This window comes from Ochotona princeps, chromosome 23 (genome assembly GCF_030435755.1).
Source record: "Ochotona princeps isolate mOchPri1 chromosome 23, mOchPri1.hap1, whole genome shotgun sequence".
NCBI classification, from domain to species: Eukaryota; Metazoa; Chordata; class Mammalia; order Lagomorpha; family Ochotonidae; genus Ochotona; species Ochotona princeps.
This window is the reverse complement of record NC_080854.1, coordinates 20,208,101-20,233,181: the sequence shown is the minus strand read 5'-3', so window position 1 is coordinate 20,233,181 and position 25,081 is coordinate 20,208,101. Positions and strand designations below refer to the sequence as shown.

The following is a 25,081-nucleotide window of genomic DNA, read 5'->3' as shown; positions in this document are numbered from 1 at the left end:
ATTTGCTTGTACATGTGTTCATTTAAGTGGCAGAGAGAGCTTCCCAAGTAATTAATTTTTTTTTTTTGAGAAGGTGGGAGAATTTTTTTTTAATTATTTATTATTTAACTTCATTAATTACATTGTATTATGTGACACAGTTACATAGATACTTGGGTTCTCCCACCCCTCCCCAAACCCTCCCACCATGGTGGATTCCTCCACCTTGTTGCATAACCACAGCTCAAGTTCAGTTGAGATTCCCCCATTGCAAGCGTATACCAAACATAGAGTCCAGCATCTTATTGTCCAGTCAAGTTCAACGGCTTCTTAGGTATACCCTCTCTAGTCTGAAGACAGAGCCAGCAGAGTATCATCCCAGTCAATTGAAAGCTCCAACATACCATCAGCAAAAATTTACATCATTATGGAATTAATTGACATAGTAATGAGTAACCAATATGTTAAAAGTAAATGCGAGTTCCCAGCCACCTTCTGTGACCACCTCACCTATACTTCAATTTAGTTTATACACAACATATAACATTCAAAACATAACATGTTATACATAACATCATATCATCTTAAATTAAGGCAAACATGTGGTATTTAACCTTTTGTGATTGGCTCATTTCCCTTAGCATTATGGTTTCCAGTTTGGCCCATTTGGCCACAAAGAACTGCATTTTGTTTTTTTTAATAGCTGAGTAGTATTCCATGGAGTAGATGTACCATAGCTTTCTTATCCAATCCTCTGCTGATGGGCATTTTGGTTGCTTCCATGCTTTTGCAATTACTGATTGTGCTGCTATGAGCATAGGAGTGCATGTTGGTTTCTCATAAAACAAGTGTTCTGGATATATTCCTAGGAGTGCTATTGCTGGATCATACGGTATGTTGAATTTGAGTTGTTTGAATATTCTCCATACTGATTTCCATAGAGGCTGTACCAGCCTGCAGCCCCACCAGCAGTGGAGTAGGGTTCCCTTTTCTCCGCAACCTCGCCAACAAGTGTCGTTGGTGCTTTTATTCATGTGGGCCAGTCTTACTGGTGTTAGGTGGTACCTCATTGATGTTTTAATTTGGATTTCCCTTATTGCCAGGGAACTTGAGCATTTTTTCATATGTTTATTTGCCATTTGGGTTTGTTCCTTTGTGAAGTGTTTGCCCATTTCCCGTGCCCATTTCTTGAGTGGCTTGTTTGTTTTGACATTTTGGTTGTTTTGTAGCTCTTTGTATATTCTGGAGATCAGCCCTCTATCACCTATGTCGTGTGCGAAGATCTTCTCCCATTCTGTGGGTTGCTTTTTTACTTTGTTGATTGTTTCTCTAGCTGTACAGAAGCTTCTTAGTTTGATGAGGTCCCAATTGTTTATTTTGGTCTCGATTTCTACTGCATTTGGAGTCTTTTTTAGGAAGTGAGGGCCTACCCCTAAGTGTTCCAGTGTGTTTCCAACATTTTCTTCCAATAGTTTGAAGGTTTCTGGATGTAGGTTTAGATCTATTATCCATTTAGATCTGATCTTAGTGTGTGGTGAGAGATGTGGATCTATCTTTTTGTTTCTGCAGGCTATTAACCAGTTGTCCCAACAGCATTTATTGAACAGACCTTCCCATTTGCCTGGATTGTCGTTTGTCTTTTTGTCAAAGATTATTTGGCTGTATCTGTGTGGGTTTCCTTCTGGTGTTTCTATTCTGCTCCATTGATCTTCCTCTCTATCTTTGTGCCAGTACCAGGCTGTTTTGATAACCACTGCCCTATAGTATGTCCAGAGGTCCGGAACTGTGATTCCCCCTGCTAACTTCCTGTTTTTCAGGATGGTTCTAGCTATCCGTGGTTTTTTGTGCTTCCAGATGAACCTTTGGATCATTGTTTCCAGTTCCATGAAGAATGTTTTGGGCAATTTGATTGGGATTGCGTTGAATGTATATATTGCTTTTGGTAGTATAGACATTTTAATGATATTGATTTTACCTATCCAGGAGCATGGGATGTTACTCCATCTTTTGAGGTCTTGTTCAATTTCTTTTTTAAGTAGTTTGTAGTTTTCTTCAAATGAGTCTCCTACATTTTTGGTTAGATTTATTCCCAGATATTTCATACTTTTCTCTGTTATTTTGAATGGTATCTTGCTGGTTAAGTCTTTTTCCATCTTGGGGCTGTTCGCATACACTATGGCTGTTGATTTTTGTTCATTAATTTTGTACCCTGCCACTCTACCAAACTCTCGTACAAGTTCTAGCAGTCTCTGTATTGAGTCTCTTGGCTCTTCTACATAAAGAATCATATCATCTGCATATAGTGAGAGTTTGACTTCTTCGTTTCCCATTTGGATTCCTCTGATTTCTTTTTCTTGTCCTATGGCCTCAGCGAGTACCTCTAGGACTATGTTGAATAGTAGTGGAGAAAGTGGACATCCCTGTCTTGTTCCAGATCTCAGTGGGAAGGGTTCCAGCTTTTCTCCATTCAGTATGATGCTGGCGTTGGGTTTTTCATATATGGCTTTAATTATGTTGTGGATTTTTCCATCTATGCCTACCTTGGTTAGGGTTTTTAGTAGGAAGTGGTGTTGGATTTTGTCGAAAGCTTTTTCTGCATCTATTGATACTATCATGTGATTCTTGTTTTTCAGTTTTTGGATGTAGTGTATCACATTTATGGATTTGGGAATGTTGAACAATCCCTGCATTCCAGGGATGAATCCTACTTGATCTGGATGAATGATCTGTCTGATGTGTTTTTGAATTCTGTTGGCTAGGATTTTGTTGAGAATCTTAGCATCAATGTTCATCAAAGAGATAGGTCTGTAGTTTTCCTTCTCTGTTAGTTCTCTGTCTGGTTTTGGGATTAAGGTAATGTTGGCTTCATAGAATGAGTTTGGAAGGGTTGCCTCTTTTTCTATTGTTTTGAAGAGTTTGTAGAGGATTGGGGTCAGTTCTGTTCGGAATGTTTTGTAGAATTCTGTAGTGAAGCCGTCTGGGCCTGGGCTTTTCTTTGTTGGGAGGTTTTTAATCACTGATTCAATCTCTACTTCAGTTATGGGTTTGTTCAGGTCGTTTGTTGCCTCTGGGCTAAGTTTTGGCAGGTGGTAGAAGTCTAAGAACTTTTCCATTTCTTGGTGATCTTCTGATTTGTTGGAGTACAGTGCTTTGTAGTAATTTCTAATTATGTTCTTAATGGTTGCAATGTCTGTTGTTATGTTGCCTTTTTCATCTTTGATGCTGTTAATTCTTGCCTTCTCTTGTTTTTTCTTTGTCAGTCGGGCCAGTGGGGTGTCTATCTTGTTTATCTTCTCAAAAAACCAGCTTTTTGATTCATTGATTTTGTGTATGGTTTTTTTTATTTCTATCTGGTTGATTTCCTCCCTTGTTTTGATGATTTCTTGTTTCCTATTGTGTGTGGGGCACTTCTGCTGTTGTTTTTCCAATTCCTGGAGGTGTGTGTTTAGTTCTTGTATTTGGCGCCTCTCTTGGGCCTTGACATGAGCTCCAATTGCGATGAGTTTACCCCGTAGCACTGCTTTGGCAGTGTCCCACAAATTTTGGAATGTTGTGTCAGAGTTTTCATTGGTTTCCATACATTTTTTGATCTCATCTTTAATTTCTTCTCTGATCCATTGTTCGTTTAATAGCATATTGTTCAGCCTCCAAGAGTTTCTGTATTTCCTGGGGCATTTTGAATTGCTGATTTCCAGCTTCATTCCATGGTGGTCTGAGAGGGTACATGGTATGATTCCTATCTTTTTGAAGTTATTTCGGTTTGCTTTGTGTCCTATCATGTGGTCGATCCTGGAGAAGGTGCCATGCACTGCTGAAAAAAATGTATAATCTGTGGCCTTAGGGTAAAAAATTCTATAAATGTCAACCAAGTCCAGTTGTTCTATTGTTTGTATGAGCTCTGTTGTATCTTTGTTGAGTTTTTGTTTTGTTGATCTGTTTATTGTTGTTAGTGGGGTGTTAAGATCACCCACTATTATTGTGTGCATATCTATGTCTCCCCTTAAGTCCGTGAGTAATTGCTTCACGTAGCTAGGTGCGTTTGAATTTGGTGCATATATGTTCACAATGGTAATTACTTCCTGATGGATCAGTCCCTTCACCAATATATAATGTCCTTCCCTGTCCTTTTTGATGTGTGTCAGATTGAAGTCCACATCATCTGAAATTAAGACAGCTACCCCAGCCTTTTTTTCTCGTCCATTGGCATGAAATATCTGTTTCCAACCTTTCACTTTCAGCTTCTTTGAATCTCTTCTGGTTAGATGTGTCTCTTGTAGGCAACAGATAGTTGGGTGCTGTTTGATAATCCATTCTGTTAATCTATGCCTTTTGATTGGTGAGTTCAGGCCATTTGTGTTAAGAGTTAAAATTGAGAGGTTGTGATTTTGCCCTGCCATACTTGTTTTTGTGGGTGTTGATATCTGTGTAATTGCCCTTCCTTGTATGGACTTTAGTGGGGAGATCTTCCTGTTTGCCATCTTTGCTTATGATTCACCTCCTTTTTTTCTGGATTTAGTGCATTTCTAAGGAGATTTTGTAGAGCTGGTTTTGTGCTGGCATATTCTTCTAATTTCTCTTTGCTGTGAAAGTATTTGATTTCGTTCTCAAATACGAATGAGATCTTTGCTGGGTACAATATTCTTGGTTGACAGTTGTTCTGATTCAGGATTTGGAAGATCTTTGTCCATTCTCTTCTTGCTTGTAAAGTCTCTTCAGAGAAGTCAGCAGTGATCCTGATTGGTTTTCCCCGGTATGTGATCTTTTCTCTGCTTCGTACTTGTCTCAGGATTCTTTCTTTGTCTTCATTGGAGTGGAACTTGAGCACCATATGTCTGGGTGAAGATCGCTTTGGGTTATATCTGCTGGGAGTCCTCTGACCGTCCTGGATTTGGGTTGGGTTCATGTTCCAAGTGTTTTGGAAGTTTTCCTGTATAATTTCGTCGAGCACCATTTGCATTCCTGACTCTTTTTCCGCTCCTTCAGGAAGGCCAATAATCCTAATATTCGATTTTCTGAGGTTGTCTTTCATTTCTTGTATGGTCTTATTGGCTTTGTTCAGACTTGTCTCCAGCTGTTTAATGAACTGGGTATGTTCGTTTTGTGTGTCTTCCGTTTCAGAGATCCTCTCTTCTGCTGTATTTGTTCTGTTGGTTAGGCTCTCAATTTTGTGCTCTAAGGATTTTACTTTTCATTTGTTGTATTTCTGAGGCTATGTGGTTCTTGAATTCCTTGAAGTCCTCCCAATTCTTCTCATTGTCTCTGACATATTTTAACATTATTTTTTTGAATTCCTTGTCTGGTAGATCTTCTATGTCTTCATCTCACATCTCCGAAATAGACATTGGCTTTTGATCCTTTATTGGTAGGGTGTTGGCACTCTCATCTGGATCATTACCTTTTCTGGTATTTCTTCCCATTGTGTTAGTGTTTCTTTTTTGAGAGACCTAGGCACCAGTGTGCTGAGGGGTCTCCAAGCACTATCCTGTAGAGATCGGAGTCTGCAGGCGTGGAGTAGCAGGGTGTGGGAATTTTCAAGGCACTTTTGGTGCGTCTCCAGAACACTGGACCTCAGGGCGCCACTTCCAGGGCCCAGCGGATTCAAAGCGCACTCTCAGCTCGTACCCTACAGGTATGCTACCACAGGGCGTGGGGGAGTGAAGGCACTCTCTGTGCGTGCCCCCTGTGCGCGCGATCACAGGGCTCGGAGGATTCTAGGTGCTTTCTCGGTGTGTCCCCAGTGCCAGGGACTGCAGGGCGTGGAGGTTCCAGGTGCTCTCTGGGAACGCCTCCTGCACGCGGGTCCGCAGTGCTCTCCTGGTTCGTCTCCCAAGCACGGGACTATAGGGCTTGGGGTGTTCCAGGTGCTCTCTGGAAGCGCCTCCTGCGCAGGCCCGCCCACCCCAGCTCTTTCAGGGGACCGACTGCCCCAGCGCTAGCACGGGACTGCCCAGCCCAGAGGCGTGCTTGGGTTCCTGTGGGATAGCACCGCCCAGCTGAGTGCCAGACCGCAAAGGCACGGGGGAGTATTCAGTATGCCTTTTGCCTTTCTCCCAGACACAGTTTTGGCAGTTTCAAGGCACTCTCCCGGTGTCTCTAGACGCTGGATTCTCGGGGGGGGGGGGGAGGGGCGGGGAGACGAGCACCAATTGTGTTCAGGCTCTGTGCATTGCCCCTGGGGGGCCAACTCCCGAAGCCTCCAACCCACCACTGTCCCCACCCAACTCACTCAAACCTCAGGTTCTTGCAGTCTGCCTCTTCGTCTGGTGGGAACCCTCGCCGCGGGTGCGTCTCCCGGCTACTGGTTGCTGGTCCCGGCAGGTGTAGGCGGGTGTAGGCGGGTGGAACCTGGAGGCTGCGGCGGTCCCGGTGGGGCTTGGCGACCAGGGTGGGCGGCTGCCGGCGGGTCCCGGTGACTCAGGGTCCTGGTGTCCGCAGCGGGTGGAGGTCCTGGCGGGTCCTGGTGACCAGGGTGAGCAGATGCCAGCAGGTCCCGATCACCTCCGGTCCTCACGGCCACAGCGTCTGCGGGTCCGTCGGAGGCTTTCAGCGTCTGCATTCAAAGGTGACTCAGTAGGTCAGGAGCGGAAAGTCGTCTTCCCTGCCCTTCGTTTCTTCCGAGTTGTGTGGATTTTTTTGGTTCCACACTGTCCAGGGAACTTCACGTTCTTCTCCCTGTAGTTCTATGCTGCTCCACTTACGCTTTTGTCGCGTTCTAGCCCTCTCTGTCTGTGAGCTCTCTCACAGTCTTCCTCCTATGTCGGCCATCTTGCGAGTCTCCCAAGTAATTAATTTTTAAGCACTTAATTGAAATACAGTGTACATGCCAAGCAATGCACAGAAGTGTAAAAATCAGTGTCTTGTCCTCTGATCTCTCTCACAACCATTGCCCAAGTTAAAGACACAACATGCCTGGGAACCCAAGAGTTCTGACGGTCCTGTCTCCATCTGTTTCTCTTCTTCTTAATGGGAGGAAGAATAATACTTTGTCATTTACATGGTATGATTCAGTGAAGTAATGTTTAAATAACTGTACCAAATGATATGACATGTGTGTACTTTTTATATGCTATTGGCTGACAAATACTAGAATCCACATGTTTGTTCTGAGAACAGCTTATTTCACTTAGCATAATGAACTCCAATTCTATCTGTTTTGCTGCAAATGTCAGGATATTATTTTTATGCATACCAGACTGTTTATCTAATCGTAGTTTATGGAAATGTAGGTTGATTTCAAGTCTTAGTTAATGTGCATTAAGCTATGAACATGGGAGTGCAGGTATCTCTTTGACATGCTACTTTCATTTCGTTTGGATACATTAAAACCACAGTGATGTATTACCTCATCCCAGGTAAAATATCATCCAAATATTTAAAAAAAAATTGCTGGGGCAGATGTAGAGAAAAAGGTTCCCTAAAACGCTGTTGTTTAGAATGCAAATTGGTACAACCATTATGGAAAACAGTATGGAGATTTCTCACAAAACTAAAAATAGTTCTACCAATTTACCTGATCATTTAAATTGACCACTGTTTGAGATTACAAGATGCATTCTACCTATCAGATCTGCTATTCACATTTGACTCTGGTTTCTCTGCCTGATCTTTGCCAACCTTTGCTTGGTTTGAATGACTGGGTTGGTCAGTCATCCACCAGCGCCGAGCCTCAAGGGATTGGTGACCGTCAAGCATTCGTTGCTCTTGGCAGGGACTGGGCTGTGCTGGCCTCAGCTGGAGCTGAGCCACGGGTGGCTTGCCCTTCTCCTTGCTCCCATAGAGTGTTCCAGACCTGCCCTAGGACATCAAAGATGGAAACAGAGAGTCCCTGTGGGGCCCTGGCTCCCCTGGCACTGTCTGCCACACCACAATTAAGGGTCGAAGAGTCTCATGGGGCAGGGACCATAGATGCTTGCTGTGTGGGGAGGGACTTCAAAACCACATGACAGGCAATCCAGGGAGGGGAGAAAAATGGGGGGTGTTCGTGCCATTCTCTGTCCTTGTTGACTCTGGGAAGCCTGCGAGGCATGTCAGTAAAATGTGACTTTTCTTTTTCAGAAAACCAGAAGCAATGGCTGTCACCTCAGTCTGGCAGACAACATTCCTCTTGCTTTCCTTGAGGACTATCCAAAGCGAAGGTAAGAAGTGGGAAGGGGAGTAATGAACGCAGTCACGCCGCGGCGAAAATGAAGTGACTGGGGAAAGGAGAATGACTCCTGTGGGAGTGTTGATGAGCAGCCCACGTGGGCACATCTGCCATGCTGTATTGTGGCTACAGTGATTGGGATGGGTTGTTTTCAAAAACCGCCACTTAACTTCAATAGTGGCATGATAGACTTATGACTGTTCATGAAGGACCACCCATTGTAATACTAGAGGAGAAATCAATGCGAGTTGGGGGGAGGAGGGACAGGAAATCTCAGAACCTATGGAACTGTGTTATGAAACAATAATAAAAAATTGGGCCTGGTGCAGTAGCCTAGTGGCTAAAACCCTCGCCTTGAACACGCCGGGATCCCATATGGGCACAGGTTCTAATCCTGGCTGTTCCATTTCTCATGCAGCGCTCTGCTTGTGGCCTGGGAAAGCAGTCAAGGACAGCCCAAAGCCTTGGGACCCTGTACCCATGTGGGAGACCCAAAAGAGGCTCCTGGCTCCTGGCTTTAGATTGGCTTAGCTCCAGCCCTTGTGGCTGCTTGGGGAATGAATCAGTGGACAGATCTTTCTCTCTGTCTCTCCTCCTCTCTCTGTATATCTGACTTTCAATAAAAATAAATAAATCTTTTTTAAAAATAATGAAAAAATCGTTTAAAAAGGAAAAAAAATTCCACTGATTAACCCTGACTTGTCATCCCAGTGCACTGGTCTTCATGGCAGCTCTGAGGGGATCTGTTGAACTTCATGACTGATTTATCTTATCAAGGTCGTGGCTAGAGCAGTTCCCTGTGCACCTGCTGAGCGGACACAGGATACGCCAGAGCAGTGTTGGCCACAGCTTAGAACAGGTGCTGATGTTCCTCAGCTCCGGTCACGGAGACACTGTCTACACTGCAGGGATCTATGAACAATGAAAGCTCTGCTGAGCCTCTTCAGGGTCATGTGCTAAATGCTGTCTAGAGATAACAACGGTAATTTTCATTTACCCGTTTCCGTAAGAGAGGGTATTTTGAAATAAGAGCTTTGTGGCTAAGGCAAGAATTGAATCCTGCTAATGTTGGGTTTGTCGATCACTGGTTTGAACCTGTTTAAAGTAGGTTAAAGTAAGTTGTCACTTTCCTCTGTTTTGTACATGTTTACATTGTCCTCTTTTCCCTGCTGTACTTTGTAATTTTTTTTAAGATTTATCTATTTTTATTGGAAAGTCAGATATATATAGAGGAGAGACAGAGAGGAAGATCTTCCATCTGTTGATTCACTCCCCACGTGGCCACAACAGCCTCAGCTGAGCCAATCCGAAGTCAGGAACCAGAAGCCTCTTCCAGGTCTCCCACACGGGTGCAGGGTCCCAAGGCTTTGGGCCATCCTCGACTGCTTTCCCAGGCCACAAGCAGGGAGCTGGATGGGAAGTGGGGCGCCAGGATTAGAACTGGCACCCAGTTGGGATCCCAGCACGTACAATATGAGGACTTTAGCCACTAGGCTACTGTGTTAGGCCTGCTTTCTATTATCTTTGCAACAGGGTACAGATGTAACCACTATAGTTTCCTGCCTGTGGATTCATTAAAATCTTGTAGGGAATTGTAGCATCTCTTGTTTGTTCTTAAAATTATATGAAAAAGTATTTGGAAAGAGAGGGAGATTTTGTTCTGCTAATGGCTCAGTTCCAGGATACATTTGAAGTCTGGGTTTATCTTAGATCCAGGTTTTGTAGAAAGATGCTCCTTATGGTTTCTTACGTTATAGCCTGCTTCCAGCATCTAAGACTGAAAGGTGTGAAGTAGAATGAATTGTATGTTGTCCATGGGTCTCTCGCAGTCTATCTCACCTGCCAGAATCTCAGTGTGATGCCACGGAGCTGAGTGAGTGGGCAGCCACTACGCTAAGAATGCTTAGGCCAGGCCAGAAGTCCTGATTCTTAGTCAGACCCAGTGCACCAAATCCAAGCTTTCCTGGAAGTCCCAGGCAGAACTCCAAGCCCTAGGCACATTTCCCTAGAGAAGTCTCATTGTCTTATCCAACAACTCGTCACTGCGTAGAACTCCTGGTGCTCCGAGTGCGCTCTGCTGCTCACCCAGACTTGGGCTGCTCGCCTTTTGTTTCCCTCTGTCAATGTGCGCTTCCCTCTTGGTCTCTTCATCCCTCTGCCTTTGGCCTCCAGCTTTCTCTGCCACGCACACTTGCCTTGATTGACGGTCCTTTGTCTTCACTCGTACAATGTGGATTTCGTGTCTCGCTGTCTGTTGCATCTGCCCAAATATCTACCAAACCTGCATCCAAACACTGCTTGGCTTACAACTCAGTCCAGCTAGCCAGATTCAGGTCTGGGGATCTATTTGAAATCTCCAGATCTGACTTCACCTCATTGATGTGACAAAACCAGCACTCTTCATTAATCCTGAACCCGTGTTTTTATCAAGCAGAGACACGATGGCCGCATTTTGCTGGTATTTTCCCCACCTTTGATGTGCAGAGATCTATAGGTTTAAAAAAAAATAAGTTATACTCTGTATTTATCAGGAAGACTGATTTTTTTTTTTTTTTTTGGTTACTTCGTACAACATAGGATGGGTGTTTTGCTTTGACAGTACAGGTTCTTCTAGAAATAACATGATATTTAATTGTCCCGTGATCTCCCTTCTGATGACTGGGCCATGATTTCATTCCTCAAGTCATGTCAGGGCAGTCAGGAATGGGGCGGGCAAAGTCATGCAGAGCCTGTGATTCAGTCCAGGTCAGTCTTTGCCCTTCTTGGCACACTCCAGCATTACAAAGAGACTGGACGGGAATCCAGGAGCAGTGCCCAGGTTCTGGTGTAGATTCAAGGTGTATTGCCTTGCCTTGACAAAATCACTTCCTGGTGTGTGTGTGTGTGTGTGTGTGTGTGTGTGTTAAACCTCAACTCCCTCACCTGAAAATGAATGGAATAGGATTAAGTAAGCTTTAGGGTCCTTCTGCTTTCTCTGACTTACCTTGGCACGTCTCACTGTTTCCCAAGGAAGTCCTGGATAGCTTTTGACCCAATTATTTCTGACTACAATTACTCAAGTGTTTGAATCATTCGGTTATTGTTGATAGCATATGCTGTACCAAGACTTCGCTTTTATTGAAAGCAACATGGGAGAGCGTTCTAGATCTTCCAAAGTTAAATTCAAACTGGTAATTATAGCTCATTCGTTTAGCAGCCAATACTTGAAGGTCTGTGCCATGACTCATGTGTCAGTAGGTTTGGTTTCTCTGAGCTGTCCTGGTCAGACCTTTTTTGGCTCACCTTCTACTGAAGACAAACCAGAAATGGATGATTCCAGCGGCTGGGACCCATGCAGAAAGCAAGAAATGAGGCAAGAGTGGGGCAGTACTGACATTCTAAAGTTTCATAGAGTTGCCTAGATCTCTTTTATGTGTATGTGTTTTCTTTTTCTTTCTTTTTTTTAAATTTTATGTTACAATTCCATAGGGCCTGGGGTTTCTCCTCCTGTATTCCCACCTCTGATTTTCCCCATATTATTACAGTAGTATAGTCTTTTAAAAGGAGGCCTGATTCCATCAGTCTGTTATTTAAGTGTGCCCCGACATTGCTGGTGCAGACAATGTCAGACAGTCCAGCATCCCATTGTCTAGATATGTCCAACAGTTTCACTGGGAGTCCATTTTTAATTTGGAAGTAGGGATGCATATTGCATTGTGTCTTCACATCTGGATATGGTAGTCTGTACTACACCATCACTATATATTCCCTTAAATGAGAAGCCACAAAACAAAGTCAACAACATACGCAGTTAAAACAACCACCACCACAACAGCAAAATTACAGCACCATGGAGTTGATAAAGTGCGCCACTGAATAAAGCAGTGCATGTGTGACAAAAAAAAAAAACACAAAAGACTCTTGGGTAAAATGATACCACTGTGTGATCCATGGGCCAGCAATGAATTAAACAAGAGAAAAGAAAATATTTGGAAGAAATGAAAATGAAATAAGAAACATCAAAACACATGGGATACAGCAAAAAACAATATGGAAAGGGTGTTTGAACTTACAGTTCACACGATGGCTTCCTTATATTAGAACATATGGTATTTGTCCTTTTGTGATTGACTTATTTCACTGAGCATAATGGTCTGTAGTTGGGACCATCTAGTTGCAAATGGTTGAATTTCATTCTTTTTAATGGCTGAGTAATATTCCCTGGAGTAGATGTACCACAGTTTCTTTAACCACTCCTCTTTGGATGGGCATCTGGATTGTTTCCATGCCTTTGCTATTGTAGATTGTCCTGCTGTAAATACAGGATTCTAGATCTCCTTCTCATATGCAGTTTTCATTTCCTTTGGCTATATTCCTAGGAGCAGGATAGCTGGATCATTTGGCAGGTTTATTTGCAATTCTTTAAGCATTCTCCATACTGATTTCCATAGTGGTTGTACTAGCCTGCACTCCCACCAGCAGTGAAGGAGGGTGCCTTTCTCCCCACATCCACATCAGCAGGTGGTGTTAGTAGAGTTCTGAACATAGGCCAACCTCACTGTAGTTAGGTGGAACTTCAATGTGGTCTTCGTTTCTGTCTTCCTGACGGCTAGGAAGCCTGAGCATCTTTTCACATGTCACTTAGCCATTTGAATCTGTTCTTTTGACAAATGTCTATTCAGTTCCTTTGCCTGGCCTAGATCTCTTAAAGGTGTATTTCCTTTTCAGACATAACATTTTGTGATTCTAAAGTAGATAACATGTTTCTAAAGAATATTTACATATTACAGAAAAGTGTGAAGAAAACTAAAATCTCTCAACTTGCCACTCAGAAATAATGATTAATATTTTAGTTGTATGTCATTTTATGACAACATATACTTAAGTATATGTATAAATATATGTATTATTAAAGTATATATAAACATATTACATATATTTAATGGAGTACATAGTACATTTTTAAGAAGCTGTGAAGAATCTCAGGAAAAAATGTGACAAATTTAGCATAGGTGTTGGTAGGGTTGTAGGGCCTTAATTTCTGTATCTGGATGTTTTTATTAGTCTCGCATATCTGAACTTCTTTTTCTCTTGAGGAGACATCCAAGTAGCTTTGCCTATAGTGTTCAGCCTCCCAGAGCCTCAGTTTTCATGTATGTTAAAGATTTATTTATTACTATTGGAAAGCTGGATATACAGAGAGGAGGACAGAGAAGATCTTCCATCCGATGATTCACTCCGCAAGTGAGCCACAATGGCTGGTACTGTGCCGATCCGAAGCTGGGAACCAGGAACCTCTTCCAGGTCTCCCACGCGGGTGCAGGGTCCCAAAGCTTTGGGCCGTCCTCGACTGCTTTCCCAGGCCACAAGCAGGGAGCTGGATGGGAAGTGGAGCTGCCGGGATTAGAACCGGCGCCCATATGGGATCCTGGGGCATTCAAGGCGAGGACTTTAGCCGCTAGGCCACGCCGCCGGGCCCAGTTTTCATTGTATGTTAAAAGCTTCCATCCTGCTGTGGGCAATGCCCGTGAAATACCACCAGTGCAGCACTGGCACTACCCCTGGAAGTGCATGCGCTCGGTTTGCTATTGCTCACTGTCACCTCTCCGTGGGCGAAGGGCACAGGGACCACGGCAACTTGGAGGGGCAGTTTCTCAGCTCTAGCGGTTGCTTCTGCTTTTGCTGCAGGAGGAGATGCGCTCTCGCCTTCAGAGCCTAGCACGAGTGGGTTGCAGATCTCCAGGGCCCCTGCCGTGGGCAGTGGATGCTCAGAGGCTGCTGTCTGGGTGCCGGAGGTAGCAGATACCAGCTGGCTGGGTGCAACCTCAATCCATGTGTGGTTTTCAGCCGTGGAGAGTTTTTGTTTGTTTTAACTCTGTCATATACTCTGAAAGTCTGTTTCCTGTGAGCTTGTCATGTCTCTCAAACTACATTCTTTCTTTGCTTTAGGACACAAGCATCTATTTTGCACCGAGTGTCTAGCGTATTTCTCATTCAAAGGGTTAAGTAAGTTTATGCTACAGATTTATTTACTTATTTGTTACTGGAAAGTCAGATATACCAAGAAAAGAGACAGACAGGAAGATCTTGCATTTGCTGATTCACTCCGCAAGTGGCCTCAATGGCCATAGTTGAGTCAATCTGAAACCAGGAGCCAGGAGTTTCCACCGGGTCTCCCATGTGGGCACAGGGTCTCAAGGCTTTGGGCCATCCTCAACTGCTTTCCCAGGTCACAGGCAGGGAACAGGATGGGAAGCAGGACCACTGGGATTAGAACTGGCACCCATATGGGATCTGGAGCATGCAAGGTGAGGACTTTAGCCGCTAGGCTACTGCACCAGGCCCGCTGCAGCTGTTTAAAGTTCAGTACAATGAAATAGATGTACACGGTCCTACCCAGATTAAAGGCATGCATATTGCCTTTAATAAGCAGGGAGATAGTGACCTTCAAAAGTGAAGCTTTGCTTTTTGATTTTTAGGAATATTAAATTCACAGCAGTTTTTTTTTTGTGTAGGTAGCATGACTATGAACTTGGAGAGCAGCTAGGTTATCCAATAGAGAACCGTGTTTAGCAATTCGTTGAGTTACTGTCAGAGTGTCGGCTATGGAAAGCACATCTGAGGGTCCTTCTCAGGCAAGGCAGTGAAGGTGCCAGCTGAGTATGTGCGTCTACTCCGTCATTCTCCTGCTAGTGGTGATTTCACACCTACTTGTCCTTTCAGCCTTGGCAGAACATTCATCCTTCACCCCCAGATTGCTGAATATCTCCATCAGTTCTACACATCAGAGTTTGCATTTACAGTGGACTGTGCCCAGCCTCCCTCATGAGGACTTCAGAATGATATTTCATGTACAGATCAGTAGATTTGAAACATCCAATGTCATCTGGGAGGTAAGTATTTTATTTTTGGCTCACTATTGAAAAAGTTTTTTGATGCCATAATTTCTTTGGTGAAATGTATAGATTCTCATTATAAAGACATACTAGCAACTTGAAACAACTGCACTTCTGTGCGTTTAGTTAAGAGGGTCCAGAAGACGGTAAGGGGATGACCTTGGATGTGTAGGAAGGTTGGGATGTATTAAAACATAGATTGTTTTCTTTAGCTCTGGTCTTCGCTCTAGGACGGCTTCTACACACAATTCACAAGGATAAAACCATTTGGGGTTTTATTCCGTGTCTTGTCTTTCCACTGCAGATTCAGCTAAGGAAGATGTAATAATTTGGGAACATTTTTATTTATTATTTTTCTAATGAGACTTCCTGCTGTATTGGGCCATAATGTAAAGAGTGAAAACTGAAACTTTCTGTTCTAGCCAAAACACTCTCCAGGTTCCCCTTGTTGGAGAGCCTGTTTTTCTGTTTCTGGCTTCAAATGTGGGTGTTTCTAAAATCAGGAAAACACGTAACTTTACACTTTTTCACTTGCAATTATTTGACATAGGGTTTGACTCACCTTTGTTCAAATAATTGTGTCTGTTTTGCCTGGTGTATCCCCCTCTAGTATTGGGACGTTAGTGGTTTACTTCCATCGCCACCCTGGGTGGGGGAACTTTGGTGTTCTGCGTGGACAGTGGTTTGTTCTCTCATTGAAGGGACCCTAGAATTTGCCTGGAGGTCAGGGTGGCACAGGGCGATGCCTGGGACCCCAGTTTGCCTGGTTGAGGGCACTGGAAAGCCTGCATATGAGAATCCTGCATGTTTGGTTTCTTATTAAAGTCTTATAGTCCCTAAATTTGAAGTCATCCTGTTATTTTCTAAATTCATCATTGAATTTGAGATCTGAGCAAGGGGCCTAAGTTAACTAGACTCTGCCCATTTATTTAGAATCCATACCAGGTCCGTAGCTCTGTCTCTCAACGATTACAGAGTCCCATGTTAACACTTGTGGGCTGATGTGGGCTGATGTGGGCTGATGTGGGCTGATGTGGGCTGGTTTGAAGCAATAGGGAAACTGTTTATTCCTACCGTCTTGCTGCCATTCTACACCATGCTATTAAGGCAGATTGTCTATCTGATTTACTTATTTGTGCAGCAGAGGAACAGACAAAGGGACAGGCACAGAGAACTCACATCTACTAGTTTATTCCCCAAATACCTGGGGGAATACCAAATACCTGGGTACAGCCTCAGAAGTTGTGAATCTGAAACTCAACTCAGGACTACCAGATGGGTGACAGAAATCCAGCCATTCGGTCCATTGCTGATTCTCGGGGTCTATGTTCCGTGGAAGCTGGAGTTAGGAACGCAGCCTAGATACTCCAGGAACGGGATATGGATCTGATGACCACTAGGCTACATGCCCACTCTGGATTTTTCTAGTTTTGATGAAGGATACACTGGTAGGTGATTAAGGCTCAGAAAATCACTGAACAAGAGTTCAGAACTGTCCTAGAAATTTGAGGGAAGTACTGAAGGAATAGTGCCAAAGGATTACTTGGGACTATTACCAAAAATCACATAAACCAGAAGCCAACGTATTTCTTCTTTCTTTTTTTTTTTTTTAAGATTTATTTATTTTCTATTGGAAAGGCAGATTTACAGAAAGAAGGAAATACAGAGAGAAAGCTTTCTTATCTGCTACAACAGCCAGAGCCAAGCTGATCTGAAACTAAAAGCCAAGAACTTCTTTTGGGTCTCCCACACAGGTGCAGGGTCCCAAGGCTTTGGGCCGTCCTCTACTACTTTCCCAGGTCACAAGCAGGGAGCTGGATGGAAAGTGGAGCAACCAGGACACAAACAGGTGCCCGTTGGCCTCTCGGTGATTACAAGGCAAGGATTTTGGCCACTAGGTTATCATGCCAGGCCCCAAGGTATTTCTTCTAAAAGCCAGTTCAGATCTGTAATCAGATTAGAGCAAACAGTAGGAGCCACAACCCAAATGGGATCCATTCTTTGTTTTTCTAGAAAGCACTTGACCCTATTGATCTGTTGTCCTGTTTGGTATCGTCCTCTCACGGTGAAGCGGAAGTGGCCTGTAGGACTCCCCTTTGTGAGCTTCTTGGGTCTGAGCGCACTTTGCTTTGGCCCTGGTTTCGTCCTTGTCACAGCACCTGGCCCACCCTGAGCTGCAGTCTGCAGTGCCCCTCCAGGCATCGTCTTCACTCCTGTGCCCAGACAGGGAGAATGGCCTTAGGCAACCTGCGCAGGCCAACAGCCTCTACCCTCCCTTCCCAGCTGCTGGTTCTCAATGCCAGGGGAAGGCAGAATCAGTCACTGCTCCAGCTTGGGAGGCATGGAGTGACAGTCACCTCAGTGACAGAGCTTACACGTCATGACTGACCGCAGTGTGATGCCTGTGGGCCAAATGAAAAGCAAGTGAGGGCAAGGAATTCATCACCAAGAGACTGGCTGAAGGGATGCAACAAATTCCAGGCGAACTTTCTCTCACTCGTTAGCAACAGGCTACCAAGAGCACAGAGCACATTCTGAGCTTGGACAGAACTGTACAAACTGTGCCTGGGAGCAGTGCGATCAAGTGGCTAATCACCCAGCAGCTAGTGTGACTGGGAGCCAGGGCAGGCACTAAGAAGGCGTGAGGGTAGGCTGGTCATGCCGAGCAGTGCTGTCAGAAAGAGGAGGTCAGCATGCAAATTCTGCTCAGAGCAGAGTGTGTGCAGATGGCTGACAGGCTCCGGGTGTGGCTACCAGTTGCTTCACTCGAGTGATTTCAGTCAAGGGCTGCTTAATCAAAAATATGAAGGGGATTGGAAGGGATTTTAGCTGGAGGGCGGAGAAGAATGCTCTGTGGAGGGTTGACAGGTTTAGTAGCTGCTACTGGCAAAGTTCTGTGAGCTCTTTCCTCAACTTAGTATGAAGATAAAAAGCCTGGAATCGGTTACAGGTGGAGAAATTTTATTTGCAAAGTGAACTTGAAAAGGAGGAGGAAGCACCTCTTGAAACGGATCCAGGAGATGAGGGGTCTCCTGAAAGGAGAGACAGACAGACAGACAGACAGACTGGGAAGGCAGCGGGGGTGGTGGGTGGATGGTGAGAAGGCACATCGGGAAGTGTCCAGAGTTTTTTCAGGGTTCGCTGACTCCTCTGGCAAACTGCAGAACACTTTCGCTATTGCTGATCTCTACCAATTGGGAAATGGTTGGGCAACTCCTGTGCTGCCCACTTGAAAATACGATTTCCTGGCTACCTGAAGAGGGACAAATGGTGGCTTTACCAACAAATGATGAGGTTCTCTTCTCACCAAGGTGTCCGATCCAGGGTTGAAATGCTATCCCGTTTGCGGGTACTGTGATGGCGGCCCAGGGAGAATGGCCACTTGAGGCTTGCCCTTGGACCTGATGCAGTTTAGTGGGCCTGGGTGGCCTCAGTGGCGGAAGGTGGGAAACTTCGAGATCTGAAAGCGGAGTGTGGTGCGCGTGCACTGAGCATGTGGGGCAGGTGGAGGGACACCTGAGCGCTCCTGTTTGTCCTGAGAGCAAAGCAGGAGGGGCGGAGCTGCTGGACATGCTGAAGCCCAGTGAGCCAGAGAAGGAAAGCACCGGGGACTCAGGAGAGAGGCAAGCGGGGCTGTACGAAGCCACAGTGGGGTCTGGCTGGCCAGAGAGGAGGAGAGGAAGTGGCTGAGGTTAGGGGAGCTCCAGGAGGTGAAATCTAATCTATGGTTTAATGGCAGTGTTAGAAGTCACCACCACTTAGTCCCCCCTCCTTTTGAACTTTCAAAAATATTTAAAATGTGTGCATTTGGCAGGTGTTCTCTGCGCCAGGCATTGCCTGTGTTTGAAAGTTAAAATACTCTTTTGGCAGCTTGTTCTCACTGTCTAAACTGTATTAAAAATTGACTGCCTGTTTTATTATTATTATTATTAAGACTTAAAAGTTACTAACTGCATTTTTCTTTAGTCTTTTAATTAATTTTCTTCAAAGTTAGATTTACAGAGAGAAGGGGAGGGAGAGCAGCCAGGATACAAAATGTTGCCCACATGGGATCCTGGCACATGCAAAGCAAGGGTTTTTACCACGAGGCTACCATGCCCCACCCCCGTTTTTTAAGGTTTTTTTTTTTTTTTATTGGAAAGGTAAATTTACAGAGAGGAGAGAAAGAGAGACAAAGATCTTCCATCCATTGATTCACTCCCCAAGTGGCCTCAATAACCAGAGCCAAGCTGATCTGAAGCCAGGAGCCAGGAGCTTCTTCCAGGTCTCCTAAGTGGTTGCAAGGTCCCAAGGCTTTGGGCCATCCTCTGCTACTTTCCCAGGCCACAAGCAGAGAGCTGGATGGGAAATGGAGCACTGGGACATGTACTGGCACCTATATCAGAACCCAACACTTGGAAGGTAAAGGTTTAGCCACTGAGCAATTGTGCCAGGCCTCAAATAAATAAATCTTCAAAAAATAAAATCACCTGTGCAACGAAATGCCGCCTAAGCATGCCCTCTCCAGGGATGTATTGAGCTCTGCCGTGGACAGTGGACGCTGGCAACTGGAAAGGGCACAGTGGAGTATGGCCTTCATGGGAAACTCCTTTGCTGTGGCAGCACCCCATCCCACTCACTAACATGGACCTAGAATCCAACCAATTTCCCCCCAGAAAGTACAAGGTGTCAGTTGTCTCCGTCTTCCAGTCCTGGGGGCACCCCAAAGGGGATGAGAGTCTGGGGCTGTGTGGGACACAAAGAAACTGAGTCAATGCTGAGTCGAAGCTGCGAGGCACCAGCAAGTCCCCACAAGCGTCCGGGACAGCAGCATGGAGCAGCAGATGGCAGCAGTTCAGAGGGAAGAGGAAGGGACCCTGCAGGAAGGAGCTGGGTGTACCCAGGGATTCGTGGCCAGAGTAGGGGACACCAAAGCAGGTCACCACGTGGATCTAACCACAGGGGTGTCAGAGGCCTGGGACACACTGCTCCGCTCAGGTAGTGTAGCCCCTGTATGAGATTGGTTGGAGCCGCAGTGTAGGGGCTGTTGGATCAGAGTAAGAAATAAAGGAGCCATCAGGCTGACTGAACTAGAGGAGGAAATGCCAGCATGTTAGATCAGGACAGATGCCGTGCCCAAGACCTGCTAGCAGGTGCACTCGGACAAACACTGCCTTCACTTCCAGGGCAACTACAGAACCACTGTGAGACAGAACCAGGTTCTTCATTGGAACTGGAAGTCGGAGATGCCTTTGGAATGCGCACCACACTTTGTAAGAATAAAGGCAAGAGTGGACAATGCCAAGTTCCCCAAACCGAATCTCTGGAGCAGCTGGAGTCCGTGGGAGAAAGTTGTAGGTAAGAACTCGGCCGGTGACGTTTGAGTGACCAGCATTTTGGAGAAAGAATGGAGATCATGAGAGAAGCGTGGCTTGAGAGCCGTGTAAACCAGACCCATCTGAATGTGGCATTGTTGCTGCCTAGCCATCGGGTCTTAGGGTCAGTCCACGTGTGCTGCTGTCGAATAACAGATGAGCCCGTGTGTTCAAACAGCACAGGCCTGCACATGGCTGGGATTCATGGGTGAAAAGCCTTTGCCAATACTGGTTGTTTGGCTCTCTTGTGAATAGAAGTTGACAAGAGGCTAAAACAGAACCCAGACAAAATGTATCAAGGGTTTAGGCTCCAGCACGTGGGAGGCAGTGCGGCAGGAAGTTTCTGCCAGCTGGCTCTCCTATGCAAGCTGCACAGGTGCTTCTGTGTGGGTCAGGAGGCATGGTGGCTGCTCGTGGTACCCACCCCTTGAGTTTGCACCCAGCTCCACATTGTCAAAGTGCTTTTCATGTTTAGCACATAACGGCAGCGTTGCTCATTCTCACCACTGTAGGAAGGTTACGTATCAGTTCCATCTGGCTCTTCCAGGCATGCGTGCTGGTTGGGGAAGTTACCAGGGCAGCAAATGGTCTTCTTGCGGTTAGACCCCCTTTGAGTGCTGCTTGCTCCTGGTTGGTTGGGAGCTCAAGAGGGGTCCGTAGTTGGGTCTGGAGATGGACATATGTCAGGTTGGGATGGCCTTGACTTCGTGGGTCCTGTTTACCGTGTCTCACTGCAGTCAGCAGGAGAACAGAAATGGTGCTGTTGCCAGCAGGAGCAGCAGCCGCAGTGGAATTGGTGCAGCAGTGGGAGCACTGGGGAGAAGGGTCATTTTGAATGACCCAAGGATGTAGGATCAGTGCAGGAATGTGGGCTCCTTAGCAGGGGCAGGAAGGCAGTTGAGCTTAAATTCTGAGTGAGATCCTGACTGAGCTGCCTTTTTTTTTAATCTTATAGCTCAGGATTCTCCAGGACCGAATGAACTGTTGATTTTCCCCAAAGATAAGCTGATAGAAGAAAACTCCAGTGTCACTGTTTGTTACATTTCCGGGATCAACCTAAAGAACATATCCTGTTATCTGGAAGGCACACAGATTCTTGGACAACAACTAGATGCCAACGTCTTTGCTTTCTCATTAGCTAATTTGCCTTTCATCCGGGTAGGGGGGACACTCTTCTATTGTGGGAAGAACAGTACATCACCAGAAGATGGCACAGTTCTCTTCGTCTCAAGTGAGTGCACCTGTCCACGGCCCTCCTCACTGCGCGGGAGAGCCCGGCCTCCTCTGCCACAAGCGAGCAGCTGCTTGCACGTCTTGGGCTTGTTTTGTTTGTATGTGTTCCAAGCTGCCTAGAGAAGAGAATGGAAATGATACCAGGATTTCCTGTTGTCCTCACTGACCATCTTATTCCTAGAATCCAACAGGGGGAGGAAGTTCAGGTCACGACCTGGGAATGTCCACTGGGAAATGTACTTGGCCTTGGTCTTGGTGGCATTGCCTCAGCAGACAGAAGGAGCAGAGGGGCTGTGCGTCAGACAACCAAAGGCCGCCAGGGATGTGAATACAAGATGTAGGTTTGACTTTCCCCTCCCTGGCTGGCTGAGTCGTCTTGGCAACTTTGCCTCTCCCAGCCACTTTCCGCTCTCTGTGAAATGGTGCTGTGGATAGATGTTGGGAGGGTTCAAGAGCATGTAATTGCCTGAGAAGTTCAGGGAACAGAGGTCCTGACTGCTCTGAACTGTGGATTATTGGTTTCAGTGGCTGTCTTGGTGTCATTAGGAATATTGTTAAGATATTCTGCATGGGTCTGAGTTTACGCACATGGGGCCGTCATGTGTCTTGTCTTGCTGTGGACAGTGCTGCAGCATCTGTGGCCTTAGCCTGGCCTCCAGGCCCTTACATGTGCTTTGCCATTCTGTGGGACTCCCACCACCTGGCTGTTGACTTTAACCACTTCACAGAGGCCAACTCTCTAATCTCCCCCAGGCATTCTGGAGGCTACAGGTGCGGAAACCCTGAGGAGGGATACAGCTTTTGTCAAAAGGGATACTGCCAACCCCACACACACTGCCTGAGCACCTGCCCCATGCCATCCCTGAGAATGGCCAGGGAAGGGAAGGGAGGGGGCCAAGGTGATGAGGCGCCAGGCAGGTGACTTCCTGGGGCTGTGAGTGTGCAGGCTTCTACTGCATGGTCCTTTCAGAGTTGCTCTGGGCTTCCGGTTCCAACAGAGCTTCCCCCTGCACCTGTCTTGCAGCAAAGGACTTAATTGGGTCCTTATTTCTTTGTGTGGACAGAAATACTCGAGGAACCCAAGGACTTTTCTTGTGAAACCCGGGACTTTAAGACTTTGAATTGTACTTGGGAACCTGGACCAGACACTGCCTTGGATTGGTCTCAACAGCCTTCCCAAAACTACATTTTGTTTGAATCGTAAGTTAACTCTGGCTATGTTATCCACAAACTCTTATTTAAGAGGCAAGTGCCAACGTAATAGAAGTTGCACAGATGTTTTAAAACAATGTCGGAGATTATGGGGTAAGGTTTTATAAAACATTTACTTGAAGGAAACAGTAACAGTAGGAGAAAGAGCAAGAGAGCTTCCATCTTCTGGTTCACTCTCCAAATGTCTGCAATAGGCAGGGTTGGCCAGCCTACATCAAGAAGCTTGGTCCATTCTGGTCTCCCATGTAGGTGGCAGGGGCACAAGTATGTGGGTCCTCTTCCAGTGTCTCCCAGGTGGATGGACTTGACCCAGCATAGAGATATGGAATGCTGCTGTTGGAAGGGGCGGCTTAGCCTGCTGCTCCGGGATGTGAGTGTTCAAGTGGTCACAGTGAATCCTGCCTTCGACCCAGCGTGTGTGGATTTGTGTTTGTGTTGTAAGAAAGATAGTTAGTGGTGTATCTTGTTCACATATAGGAAGGGATGCTGTCGCTTACCTAAAAGAGAATGGGAAATTCATTGTTAACACATCCCACTGTGTGTATCAGATTGGTTGAAACAATATTTTCACTATTGGTACTTGTTGGTGGGGGTCAGTCCCATTATGTCACACACATTAGAACACTACAGTGGGGCTTGTGGCTAGCAAGTCAAGGTGTTGCCTGCAATGCTGTCATCTTGCATGGGCACCAGTCTGTGTCCTGGCTGCTTTAATTCCGATCCAGCTCCCTGCTAATGCAACTAGGAAAGCAGCAGAAGATGCCCCCTGCCACCCACATGAGAAACCTGGATGAAGCTCCTGGCTTTGACATGGCAGTCCTGGTTGCTGGCAGCCATTTGGTGAATGAACCAGCAGTGCAAGATCTGTCTGTCCGTCTCATTCCTCCCCCCTTACTGTGTAACTCTGTTTCAAGTAAATCAAGCCCCTGCACGTGACTGAGATGCAGGACACACTTGTTTCGATACTAACGTAAGCCCTTTAACTACTGTCCTGTTTTACTTTTAAAGATTTTCCGGGAGACAGAAACGTTGTCAACACAAAGACTGGTGTCATTGGCAAATATATGGAGACTCGCAAGAAATGTATAATTTCACACTCTTGGCTGAAAATAAGTTAAGGAATAGAAGTGTCAGTTTGCTTTTCAACTTGTCCCACCGAGGTGAGACTCGCGTCGCGGTCCTCTGTGGCGCCTGACATCTCTTCGTTGACGCACTGCGTGGTGGAGTCGACCTGGTGTAGTTCCTTGCATCATTCACGTTTGCCTGAAAGTTCCGATTTACCCTCTTGTTCTTGCTGCCCTCCTCCTGGTGTCTCACCCACTAGTACGTGTACTACTCAGCCTCACAGCTAGGACTGTGGGTTACCTTATGTCCCGTTACAGCCCGCAGCCTCCTGGCTTGTTGCTTCAACCAAGGTCATTAACGCTTTCAACCATGTGGATGTGTGTGCAGTCTCATTTCCTATGCTGTCCTAAAAACATGTTGGTTTGGTTTTAAGGTCTAGAAATGACATCAAGTTATCAGTCATCTACTTAAATGTTATGTAATATGAACTTGCTAAGCTTTGTTCATATTGTTGAGTATTGTTGTAGTCCAGATTTCACTAGTAATTCATGTGGCATCTCTTCAATGGGTTTTCTGATAAAGTTGAGTTTTTGCATTTTGGGGTATGCTATTGGTGTGAGCAGTTTTATATGTCCAATACACATCTACAAATGTCTTTCTTAAATGTATACCTAAGAGTGGAATCAGTGGGCTTATTTATAAATACTTCTTATTAAAGGTTAAGAATTTCCCACATATACTTGTTTTTGTGTGTGTGTGTGTGTGTGTGCAGTAACTGCTAAAAAAATCTTCAAGAGTTTAAAATGATTTTAGTATATCTTTTCCCCTGTTTTTTTTCCTTCCTTTTGAAATTTTTAACTTTTAGTTTCTCCACGTTCAAAATTAGTTGTACTACATCTTTGTTGCCACAACACATAGACATTACTGTCCCCTCTTGGTAACATTTTCAGTTTTTTAGATCTGTACGTAACTATATGTTTAATGTTGACCATTAGGGTTAGTGAAAAAATTTTGTCAGTCTCCTTTAGTGGGTTGTCTGGAGTTTATTCTTTGCTGTAGTCTTTAGAAAGCGCTTGTGGGAACAACAATGCCCTATTTCTGAATGTCCATAAACGTTTGATTGTGTGTGTTTAAAGGTCAGTTTGAGTGGATATAAAAGTCTACAGTTACTTTCTCTAAGTACCACGAACGTCAAGGCTCCGTCTCCTTCTAGGATAAAG

The 25,081-nt window shown here is 45.4% G+C and overlaps 1 protein-coding gene across 1 annotated transcript in view; it reads left to right on the top strand.

The window, feature by feature from the left end:
- OSMR (oncostatin M receptor) overlaps positions 1-25,081 on the top strand; it is a 55,780-nt gene that overhangs the window by 14,674 nt on the left and 16,025 nt on the right. Inside the window, exons 2-7 of the mRNA XM_058680142.1 lie at positions 8,035-8,114; positions 14,825-14,994; positions 20,163-20,334; positions 21,307-21,582; positions 22,649-22,784; positions 23,805-23,956. Coding sequence (XP_058536125.1) covers positions 8,048-8,114; positions 14,825-14,994; positions 20,163-20,334; positions 21,307-21,582; positions 22,649-22,784; positions 23,805-23,956 — 973 coding nt within the window. The 5' untranslated portion in view covers positions 8,035-8,047. The remainder of the gene's footprint in view (positions 1-8,034; positions 8,115-14,824; positions 14,995-20,162; positions 20,335-21,306; positions 21,583-22,648; positions 22,785-23,804; positions 23,957-25,081) is intronic.